This window comes from Mauremys mutica, chromosome 15 (genome assembly GCF_020497125.1).
Source record: "Mauremys mutica isolate MM-2020 ecotype Southern chromosome 15, ASM2049712v1, whole genome shotgun sequence".
Taxonomy (NCBI): domain Eukaryota; kingdom Metazoa; phylum Chordata; order Testudines; family Geoemydidae; genus Mauremys; species Mauremys mutica.
Window position 1 is genome coordinate 15,843,251 of NC_059086.1, and position 16,245 is coordinate 15,859,495.

The 16,245-nt window shown below is 48.9% G+C and overlaps 1 protein-coding gene across 1 annotated transcript in view; it reads right to left on the bottom strand.

Annotated features, from left to right (window-relative positions):
* Nucleotides 1-3,044: 3,044 nt before the first annotated feature.
* LOC123350522 overlaps nucleotides 3,045-16,245 on the bottom strand; it is a 61,226-nt gene continuing 48,025 nt past the window's right edge. Inside the window, exons 12-13 of the mRNA XM_044989139.1 lie at nucleotides 6,447-6,749; nucleotides 3,045-3,124 (exon numbers count right to left, since the gene is read on the bottom strand). Of these exons, the coding sequence (XP_044845074.1) occupies nucleotides 3,045-3,124; nucleotides 6,447-6,749 (383 nt within the window). The remainder of the gene's footprint in view (nucleotides 3,125-6,446; nucleotides 6,750-16,245) is intronic.

Here is a 16,245-nt window from a genome sequence, read left to right on the forward strand (position 1 = left end):
AACTGGTGGCAGCAGAACCGGATCTAGACTAGGATTAGTTTAGAGGAGCCCATGCAGGTCCCCATCTTGGAACCCAAAAGCTCCAAGTGGGGGAGAAGACCTATGACAGTAGATATTACCGCATCCGAGGTAGAAGCCAAACTCGAACAGCTTAATGGGACTAAATTGGAGGGCCCAGATAATCTTCATCCAAGAATATTAAAGGAACTGGCACATGAAACTGCAAGCCCATTAGCAAGAATTTTTAATGAATCAGTAAACTCAGGGGTTGTACCGTACGACTGGAGAATTGCTAACATAGTTCCTATTTTTAAGAAAGGAAAAAAAAGTGATCCGAGTAACTATAGGCCTGTTCATTTGACATCTGTAGTATGTAAGGTCTTGGAAAAAATTTTGAAGGAGAGGGTAGTTAAGGACATTTAGGTCAATGGTAATTGGGACAAAATACAACATGGTTTCACAAAAGGTAGATCGTGCCAAACCAACCTGATCTCCTTCTTTGAGAAAGTAACAGATTTTTTAGACAAAGGAAATGCAGTGGATCTAATTTACCTCGATTTCAGTAAGGCATTAGACACGGTTCCACATGGGGAATTATTAGTTAAATTGGAAAAGATGGGGATAAATATGAAAATTGAAAGGTGGATAAGGAACTGGTTAAAGGGGAGACTACAACGGGTCGTACTGAAAGGTGAACTGTCAGGCTGGAAGGAGGTTACTAGTGGAGTTCCTCAGGGATCAGTTTTCGGATCAATTTTATTTAACCTTTTTATTACTGACCTTGGCACAAAAAGCGGGAATGTGCTAATAAAGTTTGTGGATGACACAAAGCTGGGTGGTATTGCTAACACAGAGAAGGACCGGGATATCATACAGGAAGATCTGGATGACCTTGTAAACTGGAGTAACAGTAATAGAATGAAATTTAATAGTGAAAAGTGCAAGGTCATGCATTTAGGGATTAATAACAAGAATTTTAGTTATAAATTGGGGACACATCAGTTGGAAGTAACAGAGGAGGAGAAGGACCTCGGAGTGTTGGTTGATCACAGGATGACTATGAGCCACCAATGTGATATGGCTGTTAAAAAAGCTAATGCGGTTTTAGAATGCATCAGGCAAGGTATTTCCAGCAAAGATAAGGAGGCGTTAGTACCGTTATATAAGGCACTGGTGAGACCTCATCTGGAATACTGTGTGCAGTTCTGGTCTCCCATGTTTAAGAAGGATGAATTCAAACTGGAACAGGTTCAGAGACGGGCTACTAGGATGATCCGAGGAATGGAAAACCTGTCTTATGAAAGGAGCCTGAAAGAGCTTGGCTTGTTTAGCCTAACCAAAAGAAGGTTGAGGGGGGATATGATTGGTCTTTATAAATATATCAGAGGGATAAATATTAGGGAGGAAGAGGAATTATTTAAGCTTAGTAACAATGTGGACACAAGAACAAATGGATATAAACTGGACACTAGGAAGTTTAGACTTGAAATTAGACAAAGGTTTCTAACCATTAGAGGAGTGAAGTTCTGGAACAGCCTTCCAAGGGGAGTAGTGGGGGCAAAATACATATCTGGCTTTAAGACTAAGCTTGATAAATTTATGGAGAGGATGATATGATGGGATAGCCTAATTTTGGCAATTGATATTTGATTATCAGCAGGTAAGTATGCCCAGTGGTCTGTGATGGGATGTTAGATGGGTTGGGATCTGAGTTACTACAGAGAATTCTTTCCTGGGTGCTGGCTGGTGAGTCTTGCCCACATGCTCAGGGTTTAACTGATCGCCATATTTGGGGTCGGGAAGGAATTTTCCTCCAGGGCAGATTGGCAAAGGCCCTGGAGGTTTTTCGCCTTCCTCTGCAGCGTGGGGCACGGGTCACGGGTCACTTGCTGGAGGATTCTCTGCAGCTTGAGGTCTTCAAACCGCAATTTGGGGACTTCAGTAACTCAGACATAGGTTAGGGGTTTGTTATAGAAGTGGATGGGTGAGATTCTGTGGCCTGAATTGTGCAGGAGGTCAGACTAGATAATCATAATGGTCCCTTCTGACCTTAAAGTCTATGAGTCTATGGGATAAAGTGGTGCATCATGGGAGAGCCAGAGATCCTGGCTGAAAGAGGAGACCAGGAGCATGAGGAACCTGACTTACAGCTCCAAGAAGGAACTCTTGCACTATTTTGAATCAAAATATTGTGTTTTTCAGCTCAAATATTTTGATTTTTGATTGTCACTGAAAATTTGAAATGGCTAACAGAAAAGTTTGGTGAATGCTAAAAATAAATTCATTGTTGTCTAAATATTCCACAGGAAAAAACTCTATTTTCCAACCAGGTCTAGAATTTGCTATTTAATTTTTAAAATAAAAGTGTAAAATTAGTAAGTTGAACAGATCCGAGCAGGTTGTGTGAGACTGTTCTTCTCAGGAGACAATCTCCCTCTGGGACTTGACAGGAACTTCTCAGAGCTTCCACACACCCTACACATTTAGAGGATTTTAAACAAGCGTTTTCTCTATTTATACTTGAACTTCAAGTATCCTGAGATAAGAATATCCCCCACGTATGTCTTTCAGTCTTCAGCTAATGGGTGTGCACCTTTTGGTCACCAATGCAGTGTCTGTTGGGACTTATTGCTGTGTTGTCACATCCTGGTCTTCGTTTGCATAGATCAGAAAGGACTGGTCAGCAACAGGGCAGACCCAGCTCCCAGGGAAGGGGCTGGAACACTTTCCAATGGGAACTTTCGCCATGATTTTTCCTTTCCATGAAGGAAGGGAGGTGGTAACAGTTTGGCTCAGACCCCTAAGCCATGGCAATGCAGGACTGGGGATTACAGGCAAAGGGTGGGACAAAGAAACCTCAGGGACTCAGATGCACGAGCCCTGGGACCCCAAGAACTCTTTATCCTCAATCCACTTTTATCATAGGCAATTTGTTAGTCTAACTCTTGGCCAGACAGTTTGATCTGGGATCTGTCCATCCCCCACCAATTAGCACATTTACTCCCAGCCCCACTGCATTTCTCCCTCATGTGCTGGAGACCCCACTAACTCCAATACTCTCCAAAAGCTCTTACAGTGAATATCATCTTCACGAGCATTGCTGGTGTCACGCTGGACTCGTTCCCTGTGGGGAGGAATAAGGACAGGACGTATCAGTGATGCCACATGCTCAATCTCTGTTTTCAGCAATCCAGCTGTGAGGAGATTCTTCCCATGGCTGATTCTACTGCTAAGACCTTACATCTTGATTCAGTTCACACTCAGTGGAAAGGCAGCAGGCTCTACTTCTGGATAATCAGGACATGTGGTGGCTTTGCCATTTATTCCGGGGTATGTCAGTGGTTTGAGCATTGGCCTGCTAAACTCAGGGCTGTGAGCGCAATCCTTGAGGGGGCCATTTGGGGATTGGTCCTGCTTTGAGCAGGGGGTTGGACTAGATGATCTCTTGAGGTCCCTTCCAACCCTAATAATCTATTATTCTATGTCTAATAAAGATAAGAATTGAACATTCTGTCGTACTTTAGCAAAGCAGCCAATAAAACACCCAGCTGAAACTGCACTTGGTCAAGTTGTAGTTAAGATAGGGTGCAGGGACCAAAGATCCCTGACATCTCAGGACAGAAGTTACAGAGAACATTTTCATCTGTGCTCAGTTAGAACTAAATGAATTGGAGACTCTTGATTCCCTGGCCGCTTCCATCCCAGTCCCATAAGAAGGGACCAGTTATAGGGAACTGGCTGGGTCAGTTGGTGCCACTTTGTGGAAGACCAGCCCCAACACCCTAGAGTGTGTCACACACACAAGGGCGATTTTCAAACACACTCACTCTGCTGCCAGTGAATTAGATGGGAAAATGCCGCTTTGGCAAACCCCTTCCTTAAAGTGTCATCTCCTAACCCACAGATCCCATCCCAAACAGGGAGTTCATTCTGCCCTGGCCTTTCAAAAACTCCTCCACAGCAAACAGCCTGAAACTTCTGTCCCCCTACTCCCAGCAGGTGAGCTGAGCTCTGTGAGGCAGAGAGAAGGGACCCAGAATGGATATGAGATGTAAGAGGGAATAATCTCCTCCTACCTTTGATCCCTTGGTAGAGGTGCAACTCGAAGCAGTGAAAAAAATGTGATCAGAGACGTGGACACGTTTCCTCAAGGGCAGAGAGAGAGAGACGGAAACTGAGTGACACGGCCTCAATTTCTCATTGTATTGACACAAAGACCCATCGCAATGGCCCAGCCCAAGAGCTCTCCTCCACCAGCCCCACTGACTGCCTTTAGGAGAGGTGTGGCCAAGTCTGATGATTTAACTTCAAGTCTCATGGCATTTGATATTCTATGTAAAGCCCCAGGTCTAATAGTCAGGGGATTCAGTGATGGTCTTGGTTTTCATTAAAAGAAACAAAAAAAGTAAATATATATCATTTTCTTGTTTTGGAAGAAAAGCCTGAAAATGTGACCCAAGAGACCCCTCAAAGAACAAATCCCCCAGGCAAATACAAAGACCCCACACTGGTGACTTGTTGGAAATCCCATGAGTTTTAAGCCAATCTCGAGATTCTTGGGATAACATTAGTGCTGTGAAAGCTTGGGACTGAGGGCGCCACATGAGGAAAGGTTGGCAGGGCAGAGCTGTATCCAGAGCTCTGTTTTCAGTGTTGTTAGATCCTGATTCAGGAAAGCACTTACAGATGGGTACAGATGTAAAGGCCCTTCTTCACTAGGGGATGCCGTCCTGAACTGCAGCCTTAGTCAATATTCCATTCAGACACACACCCCTGGGTGAGTCCTAGATTGTGACCATCTCTGGGGCAGGGACTGTCCCCTTCATTACTGATCTGTGCAGCGCCTGGCACAGTGGGGTCCTGAGCCTTGACTGGGGCTCCAGAGCATGACAGTAAAACACCTAATAAATAATGCACAGCACCTAGCACAGTGGAGATCTGATCCCTGTCTGGGGCTCCAGGGTGCTATTGCAATACAAATAATTAATCACAATGATAATCCCTTTCCTCATCTCTTTGATCTTTCTCCCCAGTCAGCCTCCCTAAACCACAATTTCACTGTGTCTTTCATTATCTCTCTCCCCCATCCCAGGCACACTGGGTATAGGGAATCTAAGGGCTTGTCTCTGCCACATCTGTCTGTACATTTGCGAACACGGCTTGGCCTCACTCTCATACCCACCTTTCTTTCCCAGCAGATAAAGCACCACAGCCAGAACCACGATGGCAGGGATTGTAATTCCCAATGGGAGCTTCAGACCCGGCCCTAGGAAAGAACCTCAATGTGAATGGCCTCTCCAAGCAGCCACCAGCAAGTCCCCACTGTCTGGAGCTGGCTGAATCCTGTAGTAAGTGACCCACATGTCCTCATGAACATACCCAGGGAGCTCACCTCACATTATCTGCAAGGTGACATTATTGGCTGTTCTTTGTGAGTAACGTTTTCCAGAAATTATTTTGACCCAACTGATTTTATTCCACACACAGTTTAATTGAATCAAATGTTTCCCCCCAAACAATGCAAGTGCAATGATCTTCTTAGTCATTCCAGAAAAGTAATTTTGAAAAGAAAGAAAACATTTTGTTTTGTTTTGAACCTACAGTTTTGTTTCATTTTGGTTTTCCAAATCTAGAAATAGAAGGAAAACGTCCCTTTGAAAGTAAACAAAGCAAAACTCTCTATGTATCCAACTGACATTTTGTCTCATTTTTGTTTCGAAAACCTAAAACAAAGGAAAATGTCTGGTCAAAATGAGACAAAAGAAAATTTTTGTTAAGTTTCATGTCTATTTTGTTCATCAAAAACTTGACATTTCCCTTCACAAGTTTTGAATAAAATTGTTTTGTTCACAATTTTTTGTGGAAATAAACCTGGATTTCCCCTCAGCTCTAAGGGTGAGCTTCTCAAGGAAGAAAACATGCCTCTGGGAAGTGCCCTGCTGCAGGAAATCATCATGATTCAGGACAGCACCAGGTACAAACTTAACTTCAAACAACCACTTTAGTTCCATCAATGGGACTTTAGCAGGTGCTTAAAGCTAAGCACCTACATAGAAGGTGTTGTCCTGGATAGGGTTGGACTTGAGCAAGTGTTCAGAGGTTTCCTGAGCTGGGGCTAGAGATCTGTAGGGCATGTAAAGATGTGTGTGGTGTTGGTCAACAAATCTCCAATGGAACAGTTTTCCATCAGAAAATGCGGTTTCTGCAAAATAAAAGCAGTTCAACGAGGTGCTTCGATGTTACTGAATGAAAATATTACTGAATTTCTGTTCCATGAAATATATCAGATTTTGACTTTTCATCCTAATTCCATATGAAAATAAATTTTGAAATGTCAGAATTTCCTGCAGGACAGAAATGCCTTTTCCCTTCCCCTGCCCCCCAACCTGTTACTGGCCAGGGCTGAGCTGGGATACAGTGTCTCTCTGTCTCGCTCACACACACACCTGACTCAGGGATCACACTGAGGTGCTTAGCAGGGCTGAGCTGGGATTTGTTCACCCGTTTGTCGCTGTCCTTGATCTCGTACCCACAGGCGTAATTCCCGGAGCTGCCACTGGACACTGTATGGTCATAGACATAGGTGACCTTCTTCTCTGAACCTGTCTGGGATGAAATCTCCTCCCCGTCCTTACAGAAGATGATGCGTGTGGCCAGGGCCTGGGAGATCACAGAACACTGGATCTGCACGGAACCCCCTTGTTGGGTGGACGTCTGGCTCAGATACAGGGTGGGGGCACGGAGAGCACCTGGGAAGGGGAATGAGCCAGAGCCATCAGTAGAGCTATCGGTGGCGCCTGTTTTAGGGGGATCCCAGGGAGCATTTTACTAAAGGAAGTTGGTTGCCATGGAAGCAGCTTGTCTGTCTACCCTGCAATCAAAAGCCTGGAGGCACAGTTGACCCATGTCAGCTCATTTGGGATCACGGGGTTCAGACTCAGGACTGCATACATGGCACGAGCCAGCGTCAAATTGCAGAGCAGGAGGAGCCCTACCGGAGGAAGGGCTGTGGGGTCTGCCTAATGTCTCTGGAGCAGGCTCTTATTTCAGCACAGCTGGGTAACGAGGGGATAATGTTAGATTTGAGACCTGAGGCCAGTCACTGCCCCAGGGAGCTCACTAACAGCTAAGGAGCTGTGTTCAGTCCCTAATCCTTCCAGCGTCTGCTCTAACATCCTCCCTGACTTGGGCCCCTTCCACCCCACAGCTGGCACAGAGGCACCGGGATCAATTCCAGGCCCAGGCTAAAGGAAGGTCCTAGAGCAGCAGCAGGGAGAAGATCCCCCTTTCCTGGGAATCACCAGGATGATGGGACCCAGCTCTGAACTCGCAGAGGAATTGCTGCTGCCGCTGGGTAGGTCAATATCTGCCCACCACTGTCCCTGCCCTGGCAGCGCCCCCGGCTGCTGCCTTGGCTGGCATCCCCTGCCCCTGCTGCTCAGGCAGCCAGCACAGAAATGTGGCCATGACTGAAAAGCTGCGTCCCGGCTCTGCCAGCCCCTGCTGGGCCAGACACAGGTTTACTGGGCTCAGCTCCATGGAATGGGTCATATAGGAGTTCAGCCAGGTGAACTGACTGTCCCTTCTAGCTGTACCCTAGTGAAAGCCCCCTGCCCATTTGGGGTTGACTGTTGACGTGCTGCTGACATTTCAGGACAAGGCTGTGTCCATGTGGGTGGGTCAGGGGGAGCATCAAAGACAACCGTGTGGCCACAAGAGGCTAGAAGCCAGTGCCATGAGAAGGTGAATCCCTTGGGGTCAGAGCCGTAGTGTTCTCTGCTTTCCAGGGCCAGTGCCCAGGGGGTGGGATGGGCCATGGATGTGTCGCTCTCACCCAAGTGTCACCTCGGCTCCAGGTCACAGGGGAGATGCACAGCAGGGAGCAGCCTCAGGGATGGTGGCTGGACAGGCAAGGGTAAATGTCATGTATAGATTGGGGACAGACAGACAGATAGACTCACCGGGAGCTGAGCAGATCTCCTGGCTGCTGGGGCTCAGTGCTGGGAACAGAAAGGTGATGTGTGTTCAGTGCCGGGTTAGAATCTCCCCTGCTGTGAGATGCCCTGAATAGCTGATGGGATCTGTGCTCTCCCCCATGAGCATGAATCCCAGTTCCAGCCCCAGCCATCCCACCAGGGGCACCTCTGCCTGCTCCATGAGGCTGTGCGAGAGCCCTGACCCTTCCAGGTCCCCTCTGGGTGGGTGACACCCCTGGCAGAGGCCTGGGGGATTTCCATGTCTTCAGCACTTAAGTGTCTCTGCACAGGTGTGACATTATGAGTGTACTATAATATTTCATTGGAAGGTGACAAGGCCAGAAAGAGTTAATTAACTCACAGACTGACCTGACCCATGGGTGAACCTTAAGGACTGATTAGGAAGATATGTAAATGAATAGAGCTTTGAAATGCAAGTCTGTATTGTTAGAGATCTCAAGGGTACATGTTTGCTCAGGTCTTGTGATCAGGGCCTGCTCCAGACCCCAGCGCCCCAAGCGCGCGCGTGGGGCGGCATTTTACCGGCAGGGTGGCAGGCAGCTCCGGCGGGCCTTCCGCAGTCATGCCTGCAGAAGCTCCACCCGAGCCGCGGGACCACTGGACCCTCCGCAGGCACGTCTGCAAGAGGTCCCCCAGAATCGGGGGACCGGCGACTAGCAGCGCGCCCCCTGCGGCATGCTGCCCTGCTTGGGGCAGCCGGATTCCTAGAGCCACCCCTGCTTGTGATGTAAGCAAACAAGTCTTGTCTATTGCTATAACTTTAATTCAAATATCAAAAAAGGAATATTAACATTTAGGAAGATACTTGAGTAAAATAGTATTATTGTCTATATCAGGGGTAGGCAACCTATGGCATGCGTGCCAAAGTGGCACGCGAGCTTATTTTCAGTGGCATTCACACTGGCGAGGTCCTGGCCACCGGTCCGGGGGGCTCTGCATTTAATTTAATTTTAAATGAAGCTTCTTAAACATTTTCAAAACCTTATACACTTTATATACAACAGTTATTTAGTTATATATAGGGGATGGCAACCTTTCGGAAGTGGTGTGCCAAGTCTTCATTTATTCACTCTGATTTAAGGTTTTGCATGCCAGTAATACACTTTAACATTTTTAGAAGTTCTTTTTCCATAAGTCTATAATATATAACTAAATTATTGTTGTATGTAAAGTAAATAAGGTTTTTAAAATGTTTAAGAAGCTTCATTTAAAATTAAAATAAAATGAAGAGCCCCCTGGACCGGTGGCCAGGACCCAGGTGTGTGAATGCCACTGAAAATCAGCTCGTGTGCTGCCTTCGGCATGTGTGCCATAGGTTGCCTATCCCTGTTATAGACTTATAGAAGGAGACCTTCTACAAACATTAAACTGCATTACTGGCACGAGAAACCTTAAATTAGAGTGAATATATGAAAACTCAGCACACCACTTCTGAAAGGTTGCCGACCCCTGGTCTATATGTCTCTTTGAAGGTTGTGGTAACCTGTATCTGAACTGTTTAATGGATAAATTACCCTGTGCTAATTGCCAGGATGTTTGGAAGGAGAGTTAAGCTGATTGTTTTCTCAGGCCAAAAGGCTGCTGGAAACATACAAGAACCCTGAGACACGATCCTACTTCATCTCAGATCTGCTTTGGGTTTCAAGAGGGTGAAACCTTAAGCCACAAGGGATTGAGATCCCCAGTCATTGACTGGAGCTACCCTGAATATGGACATTGGACTGTAACCTATGGACTATTTCTAAAAGGACTTTTGGCAACTACAAGCTCACCTCTGCTATGTATCTGAGCCTCAAGAATTGAATTCAAGTCTGTATGTATATTGTTCTTTTAACCAACTCTCTCTCTCTCTCTCTTTTCTTTTTAAATAAATTTTAGCTTAGTTAACAAGAATTGGCTATACATATGTATTTGGGTAAAATCTAAGTTATAATTGGACCTGGGTATGTGGATCATCCTTTGGGATTGGAAGAACCTTTTCTTTTATATGATGAGATAAGATTTTTAGTAATCATCATCATATCTGACAGGTGTGTCTGGACGGAGGCCTGAGTGTTTGAACTTCTAAGTAACCAGTGAGGCACTATAGAAGCTGTTTTGTGCTGACTTGGTAAATCTAAGTACTGGAATATCTACCAGCGTTTGGGGTTTGTCTGCCCCGTTTTGTTTGCAGTTCACCCTAATTGAGTGACCTCAGCAGGCTCCCACGGGCAGTACTGTCACAACGAGGCTCTGCTAACAGCCCAGCGGCACCTACATTCATCCCCAGCCCCATTAACTGAACTCAGCCCCTCACTTCCCCAGCAGAGCCTGCAGCAGGGAATGTGCTACAGACACACAGAGACACAGGGCCCAGACCTCATACAGACATTTGAGACACCGGCCCAAAGCAGAGCCCCTGATCCCAACCCCTACTCCCATACACAGATCTGGGATTGGATCCAAACTGTGTGACATGGGCCCAGACCTATAACAAATCTCACCCCGAGCCCCAGATCCAGAACCTCTGAATTCCAGGAGAATCCAGAATCAGAGCCCAGCCTGGATCCCAGCTCGGTGTCTCTAGCCTGTCGGTAACAGGGAGCCCTGGGGCTGGAACCTGATAATCCCCCACCCTCCAAAGGCAACAGCCCTCCCTGCTCTCTCTATCTCCAGGCTGAGCTAACACCCCATGAGCATCCTCCCCCAAGCCCAGACCATCCTGACTCCATGTGCCTGGTGTGGGGAGCTGGGCCCAGTGACACACCAGGGGTTTGAATACAGCCAAATGCCAGGTCACAGCTCCCAGCAATGGACACCAGCCAGACCTGCAGTCTGGAGCCTGGGTTGGGACAGCAGGGATCCGGGAAAGTATTTAGGGGCCCCAGGGGACAAGTAACTCAACATGAGCTCCCAGGGCACTGCTGTGGAACAGGGCTGATGTGCCCCATGGCTGTGTAACGAGGTGAGCAGGAGCAGGGAGGGGATTTCCCCCAGCGTGCGGCCTTGGTGACTCCGATCCTGGATCCTGCACCTGATTCTGGGGCCCCAGTTTAAAAGGCTGTTGGAAAAGTGCAGCGGGTACAGGGCAGAGCCAGAAAAATGCTGTGAGAGCTGGAGAAGAGGCCTCACAGGAGAGGCCGGGGGAGCTCTGTGTGTGGAGCTGCTCAGACAGCTGGGCTGGTCCCAGTGTCTAAGCTCCTTCTGGGGAGAAACCTCAGATGCTGAGGAGCATTTCAGTGCCGCAGAAACAGGCAGAGTCAGACCCAAGGGCTGGACGCAGACTCTGGGTAAACTCCAGTGAGAAAGGAGGCAGCAGTTTCTCCCCGTACGAGGGATTAACCCCCAGCACCAGCTCCCCAGGGAAGTGGGGGAATCACAGCCAGGCCGGAGGCCTTTCTGGGGCATTCTTTAATCAAACACAAGTGACTGGGCTCAGTGCAGGGGAGCTGGGGGAAGTTCTCTGCTCTGGGCTATCGGGGTGTCAGACTGGATGGGTGAATGGTCCCTCCTGGCCTTAAACTCTGTGAGATTGTGACTGTAACCGCAGCCTGTGCCGACGGCTAGTCCCGGGCCATCCCCAGCACCGAGTGCTGGTCCTGTGCTGGTTTGGGACAGTCCCACTCCCTCGAACATCCAACAATGCAATCCTTTCTGCCACAAAAGGGCATTTGCTGACTCCCTGGGCCAGGGGCTGCTCTCGGTTCTGTTTCCTCCCAACCCCCTAGGAGATAGCTGGGGCGTCCCGGATACTCACCAGGCAGCAAGATGCATAGAGACAGGATCATCGTGGCAGTTGAGAGGAACTGCAAGGGACTGAAATGGTCCAGTGGTTTCAGCTCTAGATGGGGTTGGGTGGAGACAATCTTCAGTCACTCCCTGCTCCCACCTGCCCCTTTTGCCCCTCAGGGCTCAGGGCAGAAGGACCCTCTTCCTGCTCAGAGTGTTGTGAACCCAGATGCTGTTGCTGCTCTGAGTCCCCATCAGGGCCTTATGGCTGAGGCAGCAGGGATGCCGCAGCCCCTCTCTGCTCTGCCCCGTCCTGTCCTCACGTCTGATCGTCACCGCTCCCTGTTTCCTGTCCCATGAACCACCATGGCCACATCATCTTTATTTAGTGTCGGAAGCCTGAGAATCAACCACACATCAAATATGTTGATAAACCTCCTCTCCCGATTTAGTAGTAGACGACTCAGCCAAACCCATCCTGGTAAACACAGGCCCGGCCTGGATGGAGGTTTTAACATTAATCACACCTAGTGCATCCATAGATTGCAAAGTGGAAGGAGGGAAACAGATGGGGAAACTGAGGCACAGGAAGATGAATATATCACTGGCCCAAGGTCACCCAGTAGGGCGGAGTCATGAACTGGAGTCAGATCGGATTTCCAGGCCAGTGCTCTGTCCACTAGGCCACACTGCCTCTCTTTACCCAAGAGGCCAGTGTGACAAAGGTATTTAGCAAAAAAGCCAGGTACCTAGTGGGATTCACTAGAGCTCCTAGGCAGGCTGGGCACCTGACTCTTGTTGGCAGCTGATGAAAGTTAGGCACCTCACTCCCTTGCGCACTCTGTCAGTCACACAAGGCACCCGTCTCCATCACTTGGCTCCTGAATCTGGCCCCAGGTGCTGAAGGACCCAGAGCAGGTGAGAAAGGGCAGCTTCTTCTCTGTGCAGAGTGGGGCCAGGCAGCCCCCAAACTGCCTGCCCTCGTGTGTGAGCCGTGCCCTGCACAGGCGCTGGGAGGTCACTGCCAGGACGGCGGCTGTGGCCGTGTGTTACCTGAGGAGCCCTTAGCTGTCACCTGAGGGCCACACACTGCTGACTGTGGGGAGGTGGCGCTGTCCAGTCCCCAGGCATTAGGGGAGCTGGGCTCTGTCTCCCCTCTGCTCCCTCATGGGGGCCCTTGAGGCAGCAAATCCCCATCTATTCAGCCCCCCTTGGCGACAGGCTGTGAGCTCTAGGGCTGACAATGCTATGTCAGAGCTGAGCCCTCAGCCCAGGGCTCCAGTGACTTGGGGCTATTCACCCAAAGATCCCACCTCTCATAAACCCTCCCCCTCACATCCCTCCCCCTCTAACATTGGGAACAGGCTGAGCCTTGGGGAGCCTGGGCCCAGCTGATGCCAGACAAGTCCCAGTGAGAAACAAGCCTCAATTTCTAGTCAGGAGGGTGATTAACCCTGTGACAAACCATCCAGGGCAGGGGGGATTCTCTATCACCTGATGGTGTCAGAGCCAGGCTGGAGGCCTTCCTGGGAGAGGCTTTGGTCCCACACGAGCTATTGGCTCAATTCAGGGGGTTGGGGGAGTCTCTGGGCTGTCCAGATCACACTGGCTGAGCTAACGTCCCTTCTGGCTCTGGAAGCCAACTGTCAAGGGCTGTTTGTGTCCCAGTTTGGGGTGAGTCTGGCTAGGATGAGCCCGAAAACACAGGGCAAGTGTCAGAGACACAGGCTGGGAAATAGTCTGAGCGGGTTTCATTGATCTCACAAAGTGTCCCCGACCTGCTGGGCCTGGATCGTGAGCTGATTCCTTCCTCCCTCCCCTGGCCCAAACCCCCAGGCAGCCAGGGGAGAATTAGACCCGTCCTGCAGGGGATATTGATGGAGCCAGATGCTGCAGGACTAGAGAGCAACTGGCTGCTGCTCAGTGACTCTCTGCACCCAGTGTGGCTGTTCCATGCAGCTGTGCAGAGATAGAACCACAGGAAAAGCCCACAGCACACTGAACATCTGCAGTGTCCCTTGTGCAGACGCCTCTTCCCCAGCCCAGCAGTGAGCAGCCCAGCAGCCCAGCAGTGAGCAGCCTGACCACGACCTAGGAGCCCAGCAGAGCAGGAGTGAGCCACACGCTGTGATGTGAGATTGAAGAACCTCTAACACTGTAATATTTCTGGCCCAGATGGTGGCTGTGGTTTGCATGTGTAGTAGGAAGAGGGTCTGAAACATAAGCCCGTATATCAGAGGCCTGGCGTGAGGCTTGAGGCCTGAACTAAAGTACTGGTCAAGATTTGCTGATATAAACCAAAGAAGCTAAATCAGGTTCTGCCTGCTTGCAAGCACAGAATCTGGCAAGAATATGGCTGATACTGCAGAAACAGATATTCCTAAGTCATATTAGGCACAAGAATATATACACAAACACATTCCAGAAAGGCGGTACCAGAACAGCTTGATAACAGCACATTCCCCACAGATAACAGGAACACACTGACCCATCCTAAAGATGAGAACAGGATGACAACATGATGAATAGAGATGTTTTGATCGAACCAACATGTACAAGGTAATGGGAGGCCCCTGGATACGTCAATGGGGCATCCCTAATACGTCTGAGGGTGGCACCCTGATATGTCAGGAGTGATGCATAACTTGTTTGTATCTGTGTATAAAGATTGTGATGGGTTCGATCACAGAGACCCCCTTGGGACTGTTACCTGAAGAGCTGAAACTACATCTGATGAAGTGGGTATTCACCCATGAAAGCTTATGCTTCAAGACGTCTGTTAGTCTATAAAGTGCCACAGGACTCTTTTGTCATTTTTTACAGATCCAGACTAACATGGCTACCCCTCTGAGGTTTAAGATGGATTCCAGTATCAGGTGACATGGTCACATGTCCTGTGAGACCCCAAGCCTCCATTCATCCTGGCCTGACACACAAATGCAGGAATGCTTGCAAGTAAACAGAGCCATTTACAATCAATTGTCCTAGTCCATGGGAGCCATCAAGATTCTAAACCACCATTAACGGCCCACATTTTGCATAATTACAACAGGACTTCAGAGTTATATTTCATATTTCTAGTTTCAGATACCAGAATGATACATAATACAAATAGGATGAACACACTCAATAGATTACAAGCTTTGTAATGATACCTTACAAGAGATCTTTTGCATGAAGCATATTCCAGTTACATTATATTCACACTTCTTATCTTATTTCTTATTTCTTATTTCTATAAAACATATGGAGTGCAAGGTCACAAAGATGTATCTCAAAGGTGGACTAGGGGATAGTGGAAAGTCCCACCACTAACTGAGCGGGTCCATTGTCATGAGCATACATGTGATAGCATAACTGTAGGCATTGATCCACGGATCTAGGACCATGCTTTGCTGACAATAAACCTGACCAAGTGCCTTTACATCTTGATGGATCTTGTGGTCATTGGGCAGTTCACTCGAGATCTGTTGTGCCAGCTGTCTGTGCAGAGCTGGGACGGCGTACATGGGGAACACTCACATGCAGCCAAACATTTATTAGCGTCTAGCTCATACTGGTTTTGTTGTGTCCCGCTGGTTGTACCAGGAGAGGCTGGGTTTCAGCTGCAGTACCTGGGAACACAGAACAGCCAGACTTGGGTGATCCCTCTCCAGCATCTGGCAAAACATCTGCCAGGTTGGGAGTGCCCGGAGCAGAGTGTGCCGGGCCTGACAGACAGACAGATGGGGCATATTTCCTGCCCCACCAGCTCCATGCACACAGACTGCATTTGGGGACATTTCCGTGTCTCTGCTCTCCCAGTTTCATCTCCTGCCCTGGTCTAGTGAAAGAGGCAGCAGGGAACCAATCCCAGCTTATCAGAAATGAGGGCTTGGCTGAGCAGCAGGTGGGTGCAGGTAAGAGCAGCTGCCCTAGGGGCGCTGCAGGATGAAGGATGGGGGGGTGATGGTTGGTGCCATTGGGGAGGGGGCCATAGACATTCTCTCTCTTTAGCTGTGGAAAGAGTTACTGGCTGGGGTTAGAACCTGACTGACAATTTTCCCAGTGGAAAATGTGGTTTGCCTGAAATCAGGATTTGCCAATGGCAGCTGGGATTGATCCTGCATGAGAATTCCTGAGTGTGAGAAAGTGGGGGACACAAACCGCTGCCACCCCTTCTTCCTGAGACAGCTAGAAACCAGTAACCAAAGTGTTGAAAAATCACTATCCCTTCACCTCTCCTCCCTCCACGGAGACATGGAGAGCCCAAGGGAACATCTCAAATGCGGATTATTCCTGAGAAAATTCTCCCAGGAAAATCCTCCTTTCCCCAGCAGCTCTAACCACGCTAGTGCACAAACCTCATGTCACAGTTACGGGGCTGGCTGCTCCTCTGTGCCCTCTCTGGAGGACCCTCAGGCCTTCCTTCCTCTCACACAAGACCTGGCTACAGCCCCCTGTGGACTGGCCGTGCTGACTCCCAGCTGGTCTGACTGGACTCAGAACCTGCAGTTCTACCACCAGGAGCTGTGACCAGCCATGACTGCAGTGACCCAAA